Raw genomic sequence first — 19,955 nt, 5'->3', positions numbered from 1 at the left:
TTCTACACTGCTGGTGGGAATGCAAATTAATACATTCCTTTTGGAAAGATGTTTGGAGAACACTTAGAGATCTAAAAATAGAGCTGTCATTCAATCCCATAATTCCTCTACCCAGAAGACCAAAAATCACATTATAACAAAGATATTTGCACCATAATGTTTATTGCAGCCCAATTCATAATTTCTAAGTCATGGAAAAAGCCCAAGTGCCCATCAATCCACGAATGGATTAATAAATTGTGGTATATGTACACCATGGAATATTATGCAGCCTTAAAGAAAGATGGAGACTTTACCTCTTTCATGTTTACGTGGATGGAGCTGGAACATATTCTTCATAGTAAGTATCTCAAGAATGGAAGAAAAAGTATCCAATGTACTCATCCCTACTATGAAACTAATTTATGGCTTTCATATGAAAGCTATAACTCAGTTATAACCTAAGAATACGGGGAAGGGGGAGAGGGAGAGGTGGAAGGGGGGAGGGGGGTGGAGGAAGGGTGATTGGTGGGATTACACCTGCGGTACATCTTACAAGGGTACATGTGAAACTTAGTAAATGTAGAATATAAATGTCTTAACACAATAACTAAGAAAATGCCAGGAAGGCTACGTTAACCAGTGTGATGAAAATGTGTCAAACAGTCTATAAAACCAGTGTATGGTGCCCCATGATCGTATTAATGTACACAGCTATGATTTAATAAAAAATAAAAATGTGGCCTGGTAAAATGAACATCCTATTTATGGCAACCTAAACATTTGTTAGTTTTAAAACAGTGATTATGGCTCCAGCTACTGGAAGTATAATATTTAACACATTAGTTACTACTTTTCAATTTTTTTAAGTGTTAATAGATACTCTTTGGAGAAGAGTATCAAAGGAAAGGGTTATCTGCGAAAATCAAAAAATTAAAGAAGATGAACAAAAATAAATTTTTGAATAGTAAAAGAAAGAAAAACCTACCATTTTCAATTTTGCTTTTAGGATGTGGTCCACTAAATGCTAAAAATTTTCCTGGAACAATCCAGTTGAAGTCACCATTTTCAACTCGCTGGCAGAATTTGGTGAGAAAAGAAAAGAAAAATATTTTATAATTCTTACACAATTTAAGAAACCCTTACAAGTAACACAGCTTTTCACTCTTAGTTCTAGACGAACTGGACATACATGAAAATAAAGTAACACAGCTTAAAATCAAAACATGCATCTCATTCTTAAAATGCTATTTATGAATTCAACCCAGCTTAGAAACTTTTCCGTCTCTTCTGTCTGAAAAGTTGAGAAAACTTTATTTATGAGATACTTTGTTTAAAATAAATTTATCTTCTGGCCACTCTAAAATAAAATGAAATGAAAACAAACATTGCTTGTCCCAGCAATAAATAAGGGGAAGAGAAAATGGAAAATATAAGCACTTTCCACAAACATGGTGAAACACACAGAGTATCAGGTTCATGATGAACACATTTCCAAACTGTTTTGTTTTTATAGGCTGATACCTGCTGTCAATGCTGATTTTTAGACTGGGAAACAGCAGTAGGCAGGAGTGAAGGTTAGACGCTCACTGGTCCCTCAAAGTATACCCCAAACTAGAGTTAGCCAACCTATATACCACAGGGGCGACGTGCCCAAGCAAGGGTGGGATGGGTGACATACAAAACACCAGGTGCCATGGCGGCGCCTGTGGCTCAAAGGAGTAGGGCGCCAGCCCCATATGCCAGAGGTGGCGGGTTCAAACCCAGCCCTGGCCAGAAACTACAAAATAAATAAATTAATTAATTAATTCATTCATTCAGGTGCTCCTCAGCTCTACCTAACCAGTCACCTTGCAGGAAAGCCGAGCTTTCTAATTGGAATTTCATGTGGAATCTCTCTATTTTAAAAATGTTGACTACTTCAAGTTAAGATTTGAAATACTATGACACCAAATAAAACACACCTGTGGGCAGACTTCGCTCATCAGTTGCCAGCCTCTAGTGTAGTCTGTACCCGCTAAGGGATCCTCAAAAAAGCTGTAAGGCCAAGAAAGGGGCCGAGCACCCCCTCAAAGTTCCACCATCTGCTCCACCTTCTTCCATTCCCCACGTGCCTGAACCCAGGGGGCACTGGGGCAGGGGCTCAGGTTACCCAAGATTTTACAGGTAATCGGGAGACATCTGTGCCAAGTGTCACAAAATATTTGTACCACCTCCTACTGATGACTTCTTTACCACCTGCTCATCTCCATTCTCAACCTCCTAGTCTCCATCAGGGCAGGGACACAACCCAGCTCTCTTCACTGGGCCGCCTCTGGCTTCCCAAAGAAAAGGCTCTGCCCTGTCCCCATTCCATCTCAAGGACCGCAACTGTAGAAATCTCAGCCAAAGATAGAGCCTGCATCCCCCCATCAGAACTCAGTATATATCTGTTAAATAAACTGGAATAATGCTGTCAAGGGAATCTGGGGTTGCCAGTTTCATTATATTAACCATTACCATTTCTGTGAAAATCAAAACTTGGCTGTAAAATTTTTTATCTTTGAAATTCAGATGTTTCTTTGCAGTTATAAAAAGTTAAAAATGCAACTTGACATGACACCTTATAAACATCTAATTACATCAATTTAATTGTAACATAGTATCTCCAAAATGCCCTAAAATCTTCAGTCACTCTGAGTTTTATGAGTGAACACACCAAAGTAAACCTTGAACACAGCTATTTATAACAATTTGAATAAAAAACCAAAATACAAATTTTATGGCAATTAAATATTTTCTTGTTTAAATAAGTCTCGAGTTAATAATGCAATGTTCCTCTTGAGTAATTATTAAACTTAAAATACTATCTAAAGATTGAAGAATACAGCTATGCTCTGATCATCAAAAGACTAAAACTCATTCTTATAAAAGAAAACAGGTTTCTATGTTCACTAGTAGTCCAAGAATATGGACTAGTGAACTACCACCACGTAGGCTAGATAAAGACATTGATAAATACATCATGCTATTTCTGTTTACTTGCGTTAGGAGGCATCCATTTGGTTAAAAGGTTACCTTTTCTAACCAACCATGTGCAAAGAAGCAAGGGACCCACTAAGATATATTCATTCAGAACCAGAAGGACATGTTTGCAATCTTCCTACCCCAAATGATAAACATTAGATAACACTGGGGTATATTCGGCAGTTTGGATAAGGTTGATGGAACAAAGAGATTTAGGCCTTAGATCTAAATCTGAAAAAAAATTAATAAAAGTTACAGCTTTTAAGTAACCTAATATAACACGCTTACTTTGGTAATATTCCAGAATTAATATCTATGACTTCTTTTGTAGTTAATTATAGAAACATCAATATTTATCAATAAAATACTTTACATGACACAAATTGGTTTTTCTAATCCAACACACAGACACATATACTTCAAAGAAATCTAGATGAAACAGGAACTTAGAGCACTTTCCAACACTAACATACTCAGTAAACAAATACCTAAGCAAGGGTGAGGTAAGAGTATGACTTAACCTCTTCTGATCTAAAGCAACTACCTACCAAATGCCATGTAGAGGCTCAGTGCCCATAACTCAGTGGTTAGGGTGCCAGCCACATACCCCAGGGCTGGTGGGTTCGAACCAGGCTTGGGCCTGCTAAACAACAATGACAACTACAATTTAAAAAAAAAAATAGCCGGCATTGTGGCAGGTGCCTGTAGTCCCAGCTACTTGGGAGTTTGAGGCAAGAGAATCGCTTAAGCCCAAGAGTTTGAGGTTGCTGTGAGCTGTGACACTACAGCACTCTACTGATGGGGACAAAGTGAGACTCTGTCTCAAATATATATATATTTAATTGTAACATATATTGTATATATATATAAATCTGAATTCCTAAAATTAATATATTTAAGTGTTATTATTCACTTTCCTATAGGATTCTTTAGTCTACAAACAGTTCACTAGTTTTCTTTTGAATAGCTAACTCTCCTGGTACATTTAAGTACAATTTGACTTGAAAGCATGAATTTTTACATCTGCTATGAAATCTGTCTCTATTATAATGGTCACAAATATATTCCTCAGTCCAAACACTGAAAAATATTCATCCTTCTCATCACTGTAATAAACCTACAGAAAGATAGAAAAGATAGTCCTGGAACTTGAAAATTACAAGATTGCTTTCCTTTATCAACAAATGTGTTTTCTATGACTACATGGAAAAACAACTTTGAAGCACAATTCAACATTCATTTAAACATTTGCTGAGCCTTTTTTTGAGACAAAGTCTCACTCTGTCACTCAGGTTAGAGTGTCATGGCATCAGCCCAGCTCACAGCAACTTCAAACTCCTGGGATCAAGCAATCATCCTTCCTGCCTCAGCATCCTGAGTAGCTAGGACTAAAAGTACCTGCCATAATGCCCAGATAATTTTCCTATTTTTAGTAGAGACAGGGTCTCTCTCTCTTACACAGGTTGGTCTCAACCTCCTGAGCTCAAGCAATCTTCCTGCCGTGGCCTCCTGGAGTGCTATGATTACAAGTGTGAGTCACTGTGCCTGCCCTTGAGCCTCTTTTTTATATATGTCAAAGACTACAACTTGCTATCACACACAAAATAATAAAAAGCATTCTCTCTATGCTTTTATGGAGTCCAAAGGTGAGTGGGAAGGACACACAACAGTAATAATAATGGCAGCAAAAGGGCGCACACCGCTGACTCGGAGCTAGGCCATGACTCGACTCCATCAACCCTAGGAGGTGGGGGTTACCATCATCTCCATTTTACCCAGTAAAGAAAAAGTTGCATTCAACTTTAAGCATTATAACAGAATTATATAAGAGGCATAACAGTGGCATAATGAGTATGTTAAAAAGTAAGAAGATAAAACCACAATTATCTTCTTTAAAATTCATTTTAAAGGGGCCTCCTTTATATTTCCCTCACTTCTAAAACAATAAAATAAGTGTTGACAATAGAGCTGTGTTACATAAACACAAAGCTGAGGTACTTTATGAGCTTATAAAGGAAAGTTTTGGATGATTTGGTTTAAATGAAGCGGACATGTCATTTGGTTTCAAGTAATACTCAAACTCTAGATTATTCATTTAGATTTAGTTTGAATAGGAACGGTGCAGAGAGAAAGAGGAGTATTTTGTGTGGATGACGCTCCCCCTCTGCTGTGATAGCTACAGAGAGGATGAGGGGAATCTATAGACGAAGGATTTAGAGGATTGTCCCCACAGCCCAGACCAGTGAACACCTGTGCTGATACAACATCAGGAAGCAAAAACCCAGAGCACACTTGCAGAAAGTATTCCAGGGCTAAAGACACAGAGATTTGGGGTCAGTGTACGTGGTTGTGGAAACTTAGAAACAGATGCGCTCTGTCATGGGAAGGATATATAACTGGGGATCATGAGGCCCTAGAGAACAGCAGCACGTCAGCATGGGCACAGGGAGAGAAAGGCCCTGCAGGGAAACTGACAAAGACGGTCCAACATGGAAGAGGGAGAAATGTAATAGGCATCGCTTTACAAGTGAATTAGAGAGGGGCCACAGAGCAAATAGGTAGAAAAAAGACCACGCACGGCCACTGGGCCTAGCTAACTCCTGTGTTAGCAGAAACAGTTTCAGTAAAGGTGAGACCTTAATTAGAGTCACAACTGCTCTCTTAAGAAGCTTGTAGATAAAAGAAGAGACAAAGACCAAATAATAATTAAAGAAGAAAAAACCTCTGGGGAATTGGTTAGGACAGCGTGGACCACAAAATGTAGCACAGACTTAACCAACATGATCCTTGAGCCAGCAATGGGTTCAAATGGGTATAACGTGTTTACAGATGTAGAAACTCTAGGTCCCTCCACCTTTGCTGTTGCAGTGGCCAGGAAGGAGTTGTGCTTCCTCAACCTTGTGGCCTTTGAGGGTTATAATCAAAGGCTCCGAGGGAATTCTTCTAATAGTGCTCCTAATAGTCAAATCACCAAGGGAGACACACCTCCATAATTGCTCCAAGTGGTGAAGACACCAGCATTCCCAGGCTTGCGTGATTCCAGTACTATAGTAAGAATTCCCATCTTCCCGGGTCCACAGTTCATGAAAAGAAGGCAGACTCAGTAGCATCTAGATTACATTCTGGCTGCTGACAAATTCTAATCCAAAGCAACGCCTTGAAACATCATACCTTCAGGCATTCAACACCAACTCCTCCTATTCACCTGAGGTTACTGGTTGAGATACAGGCGGCCTAATAAACTTTAATGGTTCTCAAAGTACATGCTAAAGGGCAATGGTCAGGAGTCCAAACCTGGTCCCAGCAAAATAGTGCACACCGCTGACTCTGAGTAGGCCACTACTGGTCCATCTGACAATTTACTTATGCAATGAAGGATAACACAATCAACCTGGAAGACAGTCCTCAGTCATATATTAAACTAAACTGATGTTACATGCAGACCTAGTCGCAGATTACATATCTAGCAATCCATGTTGCAAATAACTGATTAAAACTCACTCTCACAGCATAGATTGGCTGGTGATGAAAGAAGGATACGTCATTTCAAAAAGTCGTCTACCATCGTAAATTGTCCCCTGGGGAATATTACTGCAACATCAGAATAGAGTCTTAATTAATATGTCATCACTTTCTACTGAAAACAGATCCTATAAAATATGTTGAGATATGCTACAGCCCTGTTTTTAGTATTCATTCACTCATTTAGTCACTAGTTCTTTCATTCCAAAACATTTAGCACTCATTACAACTGAAAATACCCTCCGAGTATTGGGAAGACACAGAGGTGCAGACAGAGCATCGTGCAAGGCTGCGGCAGGAGAGCTTCCAGAGAACTGAGAAGGACTCATCTTGCTGGGAAGACAGTGGACCGGGAAGCAGAGCTCACAGACACAGACGGCATGAAGAAGCTGGGAAGCTGCGTGGATGTGGGCACGTGGAGGAGTGGGAAAAGGACAAGCGTGGAAAGGAGGGAAACCCATATCGAGAAAGGCCTTTTGTGCCGTAGAAAGGAGTCTGCATTTCCTACACCCTGGCAGTCAGCGTGGAGCCCAGGAAGGACTTAAAACAGGGGAGGGATATGACCAGACTTAATTTTTAAAACCTACACTCTGATAGTGATGTGAAGGCTTGATCAAAGAGGCCCAAGATTCGAGAAAAACCCAATCCCTGTCATCCAGAATGAAAGGTGAAGAGGCAGTGCCCAGAGACGAGACCAGAGCAAAGATGTTCGGGACAGGTCTACTGAAAGGGACAGCCGGGCAGGGCAAAGACAACATCCCACCAGGGGCAGTTAGGGACCCCTTTTAAATGGGGATGAGGGGATGGGCAAATTCCCCAGCTTGCCCGGAGGGCTTCCGTGAGTTGGGGTTCTTTAGTGGAAATTTCTGGGGGTGGGGCTACCGAGGCCCTTAGTGTCCTTTGTCTGACGGGGAAAGGAGGAGGGGAGAGGGTTTGTTCGTGAGGAGCCCATTAGGCCCCCCCAACACAGAATAGAGCAATGCTCTCTCACAAATAGTTTCCAGATAGGCTGCACTGTAACATAGCTATGATAAAGGGAAATCGCTTTCTAGAATAGAAATACTCTTCTCCCAAAAGAGCATCCTTTAGGTGAAGATAGCAATCATGATTGACGGGTGAAATGCTACAACATCTCAGGAGAAGAACATTCTACATTCAGCCTGTCACAGATCAATGAGAAATTCTTGTAGAAGATTGATTGGATAAGCATGAAAATGGGGCTCGTAGCAAGAGTCCAACATGATAACTTCTGCAGAATGAGGCACAAGAACACACGGACAAAAGCAAAGGCTCCAAACCTCCGCACAAAGAGATGAACTTCCTAGTAGCCTCCTGGAAAAAGGAAATTTGGAACTAGCGAATATACTGAGCAAACCGGAGGCATTTCATGCCTGTTCAATAAACGAAATGAAAACTCGTAAGACCATCGCCATAAGAAATGTATCGTGGCTCCTTGACTCACACAACAAATGTTCATCTGCACACCATGGTTTCTGTAAAGCTAAGCTTCCCAACCAGTGTGGCCAGATGGGGTTGCCTGGGAAGGGACTGGGGTAACCAGAATCCCCAGGCTGGTCACCAACAGCTGTGAATTATAATCACAGGGTGTAGAGCAAATATTTTCTCTGTGCACAGAAGAACAAAGAGAAGCTCTGTGCAGTGACTCCGCCCTCAAGCAGGCAGGACCTGGTGCTCTGTCATCAAGCAAGTGGCCGCCACGTGCGACAATAATGTCCATCAAGCAGATGATGTGAAGAAGTGGCCAGGGTTGGCAGTGAGTAAAAGCACAGGGCTAAGGCAATGGCTGCTTGATATTCTGACAGAACCACTTCACAGAAAATTGTGTGTGGGGGGGGTGTTTATAAAAAAGAAATGCTTTAAGTGTAACCTGGCTTATTGTACCCTCAATGAATCCCCAACAATAAAAAAAAAAAAAAAGAAATGCTTTATTGGGAGGAGGAGAGAATGACACTCAAAGAAGATAAAGTAATTTCTCAGTTTTGAAAGTAATTTTTGAATTTTTAAGCTCCATCTAATACCCAAAAGGGTATTTAGGCAGCTCCTTGCAACTGCCTGGGCCCCATTCTGAATGGGGCAGTGCCCTTTCTCTGCTATTTCTTCCCCCACTGCCAAATCAGGACAGGTGCTACTACAGGGTAACACTTCCTCCAGGCTCTTTCAAGTTCAACCGTGTAGAGCCAACATAGGGACATCATCAAAAATGGCAAGCCTTCAAGGTGAACAGTGGAAAGGCCTTCAGGGACAATGAAAATAACCAAATGAAGACATAACTTCAAATTTTGATCAAAACAAAGACTGCTTAAGAGTAGCACCATGATAACCGCTGGAGTTTAGGCAAAGGATCATTTAGTAAAGGCAGTTAGCCCCCTAAAAACAGAAAAAAAAACGTTGACTGAAGGCAGACTCTATATAGGTGCTACTTCAAGGCCCTTCAAGTAGATTATTATCCTATGCAAGCATTAACCATTAAATGTTATTACTAGAGTGTGTACACTTCCTCACATACCTACAGGTACATGATTTTTTTTTTTTTTATTTTAAAACAGAGTCTCACTCCATCGCCCTGGGTAGAGTGCTATGGCGTCATAGCTCACAGCAACCTCAAGCTCTTAGGTTCAAGCGATCCTCCAGACTCAGCCTCCTGAGAAGCTGGAACTACAGGCGTCCACAACGCCCAGCTACTTTTTCTATTTCTAGTCGAGACAGGCTCTTGCTCTTCTCAGGTTGGTCTCGAATTCATGAGCTCAAGCAACCTACCCGCCTCAGCCTCCCAGAGTGCTAGGATTACAAGCCTGAACCACCTCGCCCAGCCCAGGTACATAATTTAATTGAATGCTCAAGACCCTTCACTTTGACAAAAGGTCTACTATGGCTAGATTTCAAAGGGGTAGCCATTCTCTTAGTTTTTAGATTCTTGAAAATCTTAAGAAACCTACTAGGAAAATACAAATGTTTGACACTGATTTCTAGAGGAAGCTTCTGGATGGCCACCTTGTAGTTACTTTTTGGGACCTTCACAGCACAGCTGTCAGGATTCTATCTGTTTGGTAAGTGCAAATATGAGGAACTGCACAGTTCCAGCTTGGCCAAGAACAACTTGGCAAAGGACCTGGAAAGGCCACATTTTGGAAGATATTTTTGTAAGATGGAAGCCAAGGCCCGCTGTTGTTTATCAAAACTTAATCTAATAGGCCATTTGCAAGTGACATGAAAATAATGCAAGAGCCCAGAGTTCTCACCCCAAGCCTTCTGAATATAACAGGGCCTTGAAATTAACTTTCATGTGAAAAAGTGTAGCACGTGAAGCAAGGAGATATATAACCTGTTCCGCCTCTCCAAGGCTTCAGGTCACACGGATGAACTATGACGGCACACACAGCCCGTCCCTTCTTGCAGATTCTGTTCTCTACAGTGTCTTGAAATGTGGCTGGTCCACATTAAGATATGCTGTAGTATCAACCACACACTGGGTTTCAAGGGCTAAATTCAAAAATTCTCATCATCATCAGATTTCATGAGCAACACTTTTATGATTCCCTTGTAATCTCACATACAGATGTAGTCTCACTGGTGCAGGCTTTTTCTTGAGCTGTATTATTTATTAAGAGTACTTCAGTTAAAAAGTGCCTTTGAAAAGCTGCATTCTGAGCATGCCCTAATCATCCAAGGTTTACATTCTCACCAACTGCTGTCAACAATAAAATTTTACTTTGAAAACAGTAGTAATACCTCCCTTGGAATACTGACTTTGTGGGAGCTAATGAAAGGTATAAAGTCAGCTAGTCCACCAGTACTCCAAACACCCAGAATCACTAGACCAGGGCAAACAGCAAGAGAAGTTATGATAAGAAATGATGGTGCTTAATGACAATTAAGGTCATGGGTGGGGGGAGGAAAAGCAGAGAGAGGGAAGGAGGGAGGGGGGTGGGGCCTTGGTGTGTGCCACACCTTCTGGGGGCAAGACATGATTGCAAGAGGGACTTTACCTAACAAATGCTATCAGTGTAACCTGGCTTATTGTACCCTCAATGAATCCCCAACAATAAAAAAAAAGAAAAAAAGAAAAAAAGAAATGATGGTGCTCATAATTGGATGGAAGGGGTTCCTTTATTCATGCTTTAAGCAAACATTTATGAAATGCTTACCAAATGCCAATCATGCTTCTGCTGTGGTGTTCTATTTTACTGGATTTATAATAGAATAGATTATTCACAAAAAGGAAGCTGTTGCTAAACTTTTCAATGTTCATCAAAACTGACCGCCTATGGACACCAGGGCTGTTATCATTGTTGGTTGGAGTGAACGTCTGAACACACCAGGTTTTTGTTTGGTTAGTTGGTTGTTTTTCCAACAGCTTTTTTCAACTATCCCTCAGCAGCACCATTAAAATTGAAAGAGAGAAGTGAAGGAATAAATAAAATGTCAATTAGTTTTTTTTTTCCTATGGTGTATCTGTTCCTTACTCTGTTCCTTTGGTGTATCTGTTCCTTACTCTCCATCTCTTAACACCCACACCAGATCTCTCCCTGAACTGGAATGGCTTTAGCATCTGGCCAAGTATTTTCTCCATGCTTATATATTTGAGGGGAGAGATTCAGGTTTTGGAAGGCCCTGAAACCTACCCAAGTTGGGGGCCTACTTTAAACATACAATTTTTTTTTTAAAGACTAAAATAAAATGACATATATTATAGACATGGTAATCAGCATATAATTACATGTTTAAGTTTTACTTTATATACATAAGCTCACAGCTCATATTAGTCACAATTTCAAATTTTACCACTAGCTACTTTAGCTATTTTATCACATTTGAAAATGTTTGCTCTTACCACTTTAAACATTTACCTATAAATTTGTTTACACAATAATAATTAAGTGCCTTTTCTTTTTGTCAGGATATTTAAAAAAATGAAATGACATATTGAAGATACTACTAAAGATTTTACTTTTTAATTATGTCCTCTGCATTGAAGACCTGTAGAAATTTTTCTAATTAATTTCCCCAGTCTTCCCATAACCTCTCTGTTCAAAAGAAATATCCTCTTTGAAATAATCTGTGACTCTTTTACAAATCAAAAACTGATTTACCAGACCTTATTACCATAATCACCAATTTTAATGAGTCTCTTAAATAGGTTGTGCATCAGTTTGTTAACGTCACATAATTTAGACACATTTTTTAAATAAAACATTTAATTACATCAATTTCCCATCAACCCACCAGTCATTCAACGATGATTATATTGGCCATTTCCACTGATTGGCAGGAGCCTCTTCCACTAACAGCTCCCATGGTTTCCACTGCATCATTTTTCTTGCCAGACTTAGTTCATGTTCAGCCTGAAGAATCACCTCTGCTATTTGGCCACCCTGAAGTTGGTCTTCTAATTTTTTAACATCTGGTTCTGCTTTAACCATAGTCAGCTTCTCATTTGTAATCTGTTCTGTATACTTTCTATACGCTGCAGTTTTAGGGATTTGCTTAAGAACATCAAGAATCTTTGTATACAATACCCTTAACCTCTCGTGTGGAGTCTCACATACAGCCAATCCCACAAGGCCAGTAGTCTTCTTCAGCACACCCACCATGACAGCGCCCAACATACAAAATTCTTAACACCAATTAGGTATAAGACTTTCAAAGGTGTCCATGCAAGTAGATGAGGGTTGGGAGGGAATCTCTAAAATGTAAGCTTCATTAAGGAAATCACCTCTAGTCACACAATACAGACACATATACCTACACGTACAAAATCCTTTTTTTAAAAAAAAGGATTATAATCACTATTCTGTATCTTTTCTTTTCAACTATACATTATGGAAATCATTTCAAGACAAGAGGAATATCTTGATTCTTTTTTTTTGAATGACAACATATCCAGCCTTCACCCTTGTACGTGCACATTCCCTTTGTTGCTAGTTTTTTGGGGAAAGGGTTCTTTTGGAATTAAAAATGTCACCTGGGCTGGGCACGGTGGCTCATGCCTGTAATCCTAGCACTCGGGGGAGGCCAAGGCAGGTGAATCGCCTGAGCTCAGGAGTTTGAGAGCAGCCGAGCAAGAGTGAGACCCCATCTCTAAAAAATAGCTGGGTGTTGTGACAGGTACCTGTAGTCCCAGGAGGCTGAGGCAAGAGAATCACTTGAGCCCATGAGTTTGAGGTTGTTGTGAGCTATGACACCATGGCACTCTACCAAGGGCAACAAAGTGAGACTCTGTCTCAAAAAAAAAAAAAGATGACTCAGTCAAGTATGTGCCAGACTTCCTGGGAGAAGAGGGCACAGCATTCAGGGACAGAGTAGTGATACAGTTAACATAAACAGACCACAGGAGAAGATGTGGGACCTGAGCCCAGGGAAAGGAAGTAAGAACAGAGAGGACAGCAGAGATATAATACATCCTGTGGTACCAGCAACAGACATTCAAATACTCACTAGATTAGGGAGCAAAAACCTGATGTTTCTAGTCTTGAGCCTGGGTGAACAGTGGAACAGCAATGCCAGTAACACACACACGTGCACAAAGCAGAAGACCATGTCTGGGTCAAAGATAATCAAATTCTTTTCAGCTATGTTAAATTTAACATGGAAGTAGGATATCAAATAGATATATCCTGAACTGCAGCACAAAATGTCAGGGCTGCCCTTGGCTAAGGATGGTGACAAATTGCATCTCAATGTTGAGCTACTCACATTCGACAGTCTTCTCATCTTTCAGGAAAAGTTAACTACCTCTAGACTCTTCCTTATTCTACTCGGAAGGTGCTGTTCTTTAACGCATCCTTTTAACACAACCTAGCTTTTGCCCAAACTCTGCACCAATGAGCAGGCGAGAAGACATTATTTGAAAGCTTTCTAAGGGTGCCCCAGGAAAGATTATTCAGCCAACATTGCAAATAAAATACATGAGGTCAAAATTATTAAAAGGTGCAAATCTAGTTTTGTTTTTAATAAAACCTGGATTTTAAAACAAAAGTAACTTACAATTTAATTACCCAACTATACTTTTTTTTTTTATGCAACAAATTTTATTTAGCATAATCAATCCCAACATTCAGCACAAAAAGTTTACAGAGGACAGCCAACTATACTTTTAAATTATTTTTTCTTATGAACTCCATGTGCAAAGTGACTGTCAATAAAAGTTTGATTTGATATTATGTGTATATGAGATTGTGTGTGATTGATATGAGATTGTGTGTGTATAGCATTTTCTCAGACGAAAACTGTGGTGACTCCTGGCTCAAAGGCAATAGCCAAAGTGCAAAGAACAAAGCTGACAACTACAGAAAACTCTAGAATGCTTTTCTTTAGCAGCCACTCACTTTGTAATACCTGAGCATGAGACAGGAAAGAAGAAATTAATCAACATGAAATTATGTTTCACAAAAAATTTAAATGTACAAACCTCGTAATGTTCATATTCATCCACATCAAATGTCTCAAAGTCAAAAAATCCATGTTGTAATCCCTACAAGCAAAATTTGAATTAGTTTTTCCACACTAAATTAATAACATCTACTTGTCATTTCTAGAACTCCTACTTATAAAATGATCCTTATTCACCTAGAAAAGCTCAAAAACTATTTTTAATGCATACTTAGAAATCATTTTATAGCACTGATAATATTCTCTTCAGACTGTCTTAGAAGTAAAACCAAACAAATACTTAGAATGGCATGAAAATATGTCCCACAAAAGATGCCTCTTGAGGGAACCCATAGCTCAGTGGGTAGGGCGCCAGCTACATACACCAAGGCTGGTGGGTTCAAATCCAGCCCAGGCCAACTAAAACAACAATGGCAAAAAAAAAAAAAAAAATAGCTGGGTGTTGTGACGGGCACCTGTAGTCCCAGCTCCTTGAGAGGCTGAGGGCAAGAGAATCGCGTAAGCCCAAGAGTTGGAGGTTGCTGCGAGCTGTGACACCATGGCACTCTACCCAGGGTGACAGCTTGAGACTCTGTCTCAAAGAAAAAAAAAGATGCCTCTTGAATTATAATTTATATTACTTTGGTACCCAAAATGAATTCTATATATAAAATGGGATGTAGCTCATTTATAGCTGAAACCCATTGGGAACTATACCTTACCACAACAGAATATGTCATAGTGATTAACTTCTCCAATAGGAACTGGAAAATCAGTTATTTTTAGGAGGTCTTATTCTCCTCTTTATCATAATGAGATATCTGGCAAAAAAAAAAAAAAAAAAGTAGGGTATTTTTACTTTTTTCCTTCCCACCCCCAGATAGTTTCACTTAATTGATTCTTATTTGTTCCTAAAACTCTACTTTGGGAAACACAAATACTCCTTTTGTAACTGATGACTTAGAACTTTTAAAAACTATCCCTTGGCCAGATCTAATATTTGAAGAAGACAAAGAGTCTTTTATTGTATAAAAGGCAAAGCTATAGAGATGACAACAGAATATAAAACCACAGCTACCCTTAAAAGTTACATGATCAAGTCATTAAAAATAGAAAGAGAAACTAGTAAGCCAAGCTCCAGCACGTCTATCTTTGAAAGCACTTTAGAGACCAGGGTATTTTTCAAAATGTAGAACATAGACCATCTGCATCAGCAACATGTAGGGTGACTTATATTTAAAAAAAGAAAAAAAAAAAAGAAAAAAAAGATTCTGCGGCCCCATCCCAGAACTATTACATCAGATTCTCTGGGGATAAAATCCAGGGTCCGCATTTTTAGCAGGTGTTCCTAGGTGATTCTTAGAGATGCTAAATTCTGACAACACGGTTTAAACAACCCCTACAGAATAAGCAAAACAAATTATTTAGATTATTCCACCTTAAAAAAAAAAAAAAACACCTAGTTAAAGGTGTTTCCTATTACAGAGAAAACAAGGAGAAAAATCTACTCTGAAGTATCCACTTTTCTTCATTTCTATTTTCAAAGTACGTATTTGTGATGTCTCTGTATGGAACAGTCCACATAACATATAAACCAGGCTTATGATATCAAAATCAGAAAAATATGCTCCCTAAAAAGCAAAAATGTGGCCATTTATTCTGTATGTGGGTACGTTCTTAGAAGGGTACTGCTCATTCCCACAAAAACAGGCCAGAACATGGTGCCTTACGTAAGAGAATGGACAGGCAGGAAATGTTTCAGTTGCTTAAAGAAATGTTGAACAATCTATCAGATCATCTAAAATCTATAGCTGAGTAAACCCTCAACATCTGATGAAATAGTAAGTTTACAGAAGACCTCATTCACCAACAAGTCACACCCTCTACAACAAGAAGGATTTCATGCATATGTCAAAGTAGAGATAGTCCAGGGTGAACGTCGTGAGTTTAAGTGCCAGATGGTATGAAAGGCAAAATAATAATAGTGACAATAAATAAATAGCTTTTTCCCCTCAGGTACATTTTCTGAATGCTATACTTACGAATTATATTATATTGGGTTATGTCTCAACAGAAGCTCTTAACTGCTATTACTGGCAGTGCATTTGGGGTATCTCATTTATAAGGGTGGACTAGAGTATTTCCATTGTTTCTTTAAGTGAAAAGAAAACTATTTGAAAACTATTGTAAAGTTTGAGAGGGTTTACATTCATTTTAAAATGACGTATCAAAGTCAGAAACAACTATGTATAAAACAGGTAGCATACTTACTATACCGATTCTCTCAACTCAAAACATAGCAAAACTAGTTTTATATTACCTCAAAGAAAATAAATAAGCTAGAATTGCTACAGATACTCTATTTCTAGGCCATAGTGACCCCTGCCAATGGGTTATATAATATACACATTCTTGACTGATACCAAATCATGACTCCATGTTCAAGGTAGAATTATGTCCTTTGAGCCTTCACTAGAATTTACAGTATAGCTTCTGTGACTTCTCAGACTATAAATTAATGTTTCTAAAACACATTCTGAAATCTCTCAAAAATCTTTTAGTTTAACTTCTTCATTATACATATGCATAATTAACTTCTCTATTATACACACACATATGTATATAAATAACTAAATAACTACAAGTGGTTCTCAAACTTTAGAAGGCATCAAATCACCTGCAGGGATTGTTCAAACAGACTACAGGGCCCCAAACCCAGAGTTTTTGATTCAGTCAGTCTGGGGTGGGGACCCACTAACAAGAGAACAGTGACTTGGGTAACTACCTGTCTCTTTCACACCAAGAACAAGCTTGATAATGAAGCTCATCATGTGACCAGTCAAGGGTCAAGGGCAGAGCAGCAGAGGTGATACATCTGTCCTAGAATATAATTAGTTTAAATGAGAAAGAAAGGTCCTTCTCTCCCTGGCCCAAGTTTGTCCTATTATCTGTATTTCACAAGTTAATCATCGTTCAAGAGAAAACCTTCTACTTACTGGCTCCCCTTTCTTCTCTTCCCAACCACAAATAAGGATGTGGAGATTATTCTTTGTTTCTTATTTTTAAACTACTATGTCAATTGCAAGCAAGAAGAAGGATTACCTTTCTGATTCCCTGCAAACAGTCGAGGATGGTGAGATTGTAAGTGCAATTTCCAAAGGAAGCATCCCTACAAACATAAATAAACTCCACATTAAACACTGAGCATGCAGAACATTCAAATAAGAAAAACATCAGAATCAGCTGGAGACGTGTGTGTTTGGCTTCACAGCTATCAACATGGCAAAGTTATTTACATCCTACTACTAGTGAACTACTTACTCTTGCAGCTTAACTGAAACACTTCCGAAACTGCTTTAATCCAAAAAACAGAATTAAGAGAGACCAATTCAGGAGCCTGGGCTCCAGAGTCCACCTTGGTTTTACTTCCACTCTGCCAAGGGCTGCCCAGAAACTTGAGCAAGTTATTTTACCTCTATGAGCCTTGGTTTCCTCATCTGTGAAATACTGTTAAGGATAGCAGCTACAATCATAAGATTCTTGTCAGATCATGTTAAGAAAATTTGTAAAATCAGCCAAGAGGGGTGGCCTACACTTGGACTCCCAGCAACTCAGGAGGCTAAGGCAAGAGGATCGCTTCAGCCCAGAAGTTCAAGTTCAGCCTGGGCAACTTGAGCAAAACCTCATCTCTTTAAAAAAATATCTTAAATTTTAAAATAAATATCAATAAAATACGTCAATTCCTTCATATTTCTGACACATAGAAAACAATAACTATTCTGACTATTACTATTATTAACTAGTGAACTGAACTAGGTAAAATATTCATCATCGTGAGAGGTATTCTAGCAGAGAAACAACCTGCCATCAGGAATATGGCAAATAAAAAGATAAGGGGGACACTGTATGTAGGTCAACAGAATCCTGGTGTGGATTAAATGCCAGGGCTCTCAAACAAAGAAACAAAGAAACAAAAACCTGTAATCGTGCTTCCCGCCAAACTCTTCTCAGAGCCACTGTGACCCTGGAGGCCTTCTAATGAACCCTGAAATGCTCCATCAAAAGGAGTGGGAACGCGTTGCACTGAAAATTGAGTGCTTCATACTTTATTTAAGTTTTTAGACCAATTTAGCAGATCTGCTTTAGGCAACATAAAACTAAAGTATCAAGTTTATGTCAGTTAAGCAAGAACTGGCACCAGAGCTTTAACACTAGCAGTGTTCCAAGGTGTCCAAGGCAAGAAACTTGACCTCAAGTCTCTCTGCCCAGCCCCCACTGCTGACCTGCAGATGCAAGGAGCAGAGCTGTCAGCCCTTCCCAGACAAATGAACTAGATACACCACATCAGCCACCCCGAAGGGTGTCCCAAGATGTTCCTTAGGCAGAACACCATATCTTTAAGGGCTTTAACACATAATTAGCTTTTTATCACTAACCATCCAAGGTAATTTGAACTTAGGGCTGCTAAGCCATGAATTAAACTGAAGCCATGAAACTTCATCATCACTGAGTTTCAACACTAAGAGTCTAATGTAAAAATAGCAAGTTAGTGGGCGGCGCCTGTGGCTCAAGAGGTGGCGGGTTCAAACATAGCCCGGGCCAAAAACCACAAAAAAAAAAAAAAATAGCAAGTTAGCAAAACAGTTTAATAGAAATGTTTCTTAAGTCCTGAAGCTTCAAAATTATTCCATATATTTAAGTGTGATTTTAAGAGTAGGTTTTATGGGCGGCGCCTGTGGCTCAAGGAGTAGGGCGCTGGTCCCATATGCTGGAGGTGGCGGGTTCAAACCTAGTCCCGGCCAAAAGAAAAAAAAAAAAAAAGAGTAGGTTTTATTACTTTTGTGTTTGCTTTTAAATACCATCAAACTCATGTATCAGAAGAAAAAGAATAGCCCCCTTTTCAAATATCCTGTAAAGATGTAAACCATACATTAGGAAGCAAATTTAAATGGACTATGCCAGAGAAAAGAGGATCTGGGGATCTAAGATAAAACAATAGTTTATATAAATAATCACACATCCATTTGCAGACACTTGTCTTTTTTGAGACAAGAGCTCAGATTCTTTGTGCCATGGACCCTTGGCAATCTGTGGACCCATTTTTTCAGAATAATATTTTTAATATACAAAATAAACTATGTAGTATTAAAAGAAAAGTAATTCAATTCCATTTAAAGTTAGTAAAAGATTTTAAAACAAATTTATAATTAATATGTACTTTTTAAATTAATATACCATTATAACAAGATCTAGTGACAGTTCTGGTAAACTACTATAATACTGAGGAAGGAATGAGCACAAGTAATATTTTAAGACATTAATAACAACTATAATATGGTCTAAAAACTTCCATGATTTGTACTGTGACAAATTCACTCATATGGCTAACACCGCTATGGTTTCTTTCCAACATTTACAACTGAATGTAATCTAACAAGGTCTAAGGTAAGGTTAGTAAAAATAAAGACGTAATTTTTTTCTCATGTAAATTCATTAACTCTCTGAATTTTCTCTACAGATCCTAGGTTAAAAACTACTGCTTTCATTTTTTAAGGAGTAAAAAACTTCTTTCTATTTAAAAAGAGTAAAAACAAATTATGAGACGTGGAGGTGCCCATTCTTCAAGAATATCTTCCCACCTCTAGACTCAGCTAAATAATTTCATAAATATAAGTTGCCACAGAAGGCTCCAGACCTCGCCTTTCTGAATGTCTGCAAAGTATGTTGAAACTGTGATAAGTCTTGTCCTGTCACAGCCACAAATGTTACCCACATGTGAAAAGAGAGCTCTGGGGGCTTGGTGATCACGTCTGCAGGCCTGCACAGCTAGGAGGGAAAGTTAAGGTGCTATCTGACAGAATTAGGACACGAATCAGTCACAACAGGCTGGGAAGACACCTACAGGTTTACAAATGGAAATATAATAAGGGAAGCAATAAAATTAAGTCACATCCTCCAGAGAGAGGAAAGGAGATGACACACCTTTTCTAAGTGCTGTGTGAGGTAATGTAGATGCATTAGTGATTTTAACACTCAAGACAGCCACATGGTGCCACTCT

The 19,955-nt window shown here is 39.1% G+C and overlaps 2 protein-coding genes across 6 annotated transcripts in view; both read right to left on the bottom strand.

The window, feature by feature from the left end:
- Nucleotides 1-19,955, bottom strand: part of CDC14A (cell division cycle 14A) — a 205,876-nt gene that overhangs the window by 93,799 nt on the left and 92,122 nt on the right. For 4 of the 5 annotated variants that reach the window (XM_053592084.1, XM_053592087.1, XM_053592083.1 and 1 more), the window contains 3 exons: nt 16,999-17,065; nt 13,937-13,999; nt 968-1,055 (listed from right to left, as the gene is read on the bottom strand). In XM_053592084.1, coding sequence (XP_053448059.1) covers nt 968-1,055; nt 13,937-13,999; nt 16,999-17,065 — 218 coding nt within the window. The remainder of the gene's footprint in view (nt 1-967; nt 1,056-13,936; nt 14,000-16,998; nt 17,066-19,955) is intronic. The other variant, XM_053592085.1, reaches the window with a different exon arrangement.
- On the bottom strand, nt 11,686-12,123 carry LOC128586356 (NADH dehydrogenase [ubiquinone] 1 alpha subcomplex subunit 5-like). Its single transcript, XM_053592108.1, has one exon. The coding sequence runs from the start codon at nt 12,117-12,119 to the stop codon at nt 11,769-11,771; it is 351 nt and encodes a 116-aa protein (XP_053448083.1). The 5' UTR covers nt 12,120-12,123; the 3' UTR covers nt 11,686-11,768.

This window comes from Nycticebus coucang, chromosome 5 (genome assembly GCF_027406575.1).
Source record: "Nycticebus coucang isolate mNycCou1 chromosome 5, mNycCou1.pri, whole genome shotgun sequence".
In the NCBI taxonomy this organism is placed as follows: Eukaryota; Metazoa; Chordata; class Mammalia; order Primates; family Lorisidae; genus Nycticebus; species Nycticebus coucang.
Note: the sequence above shows the minus strand (reverse complement) of the source record. Positions and strands in the feature narration are given on the sequence as shown.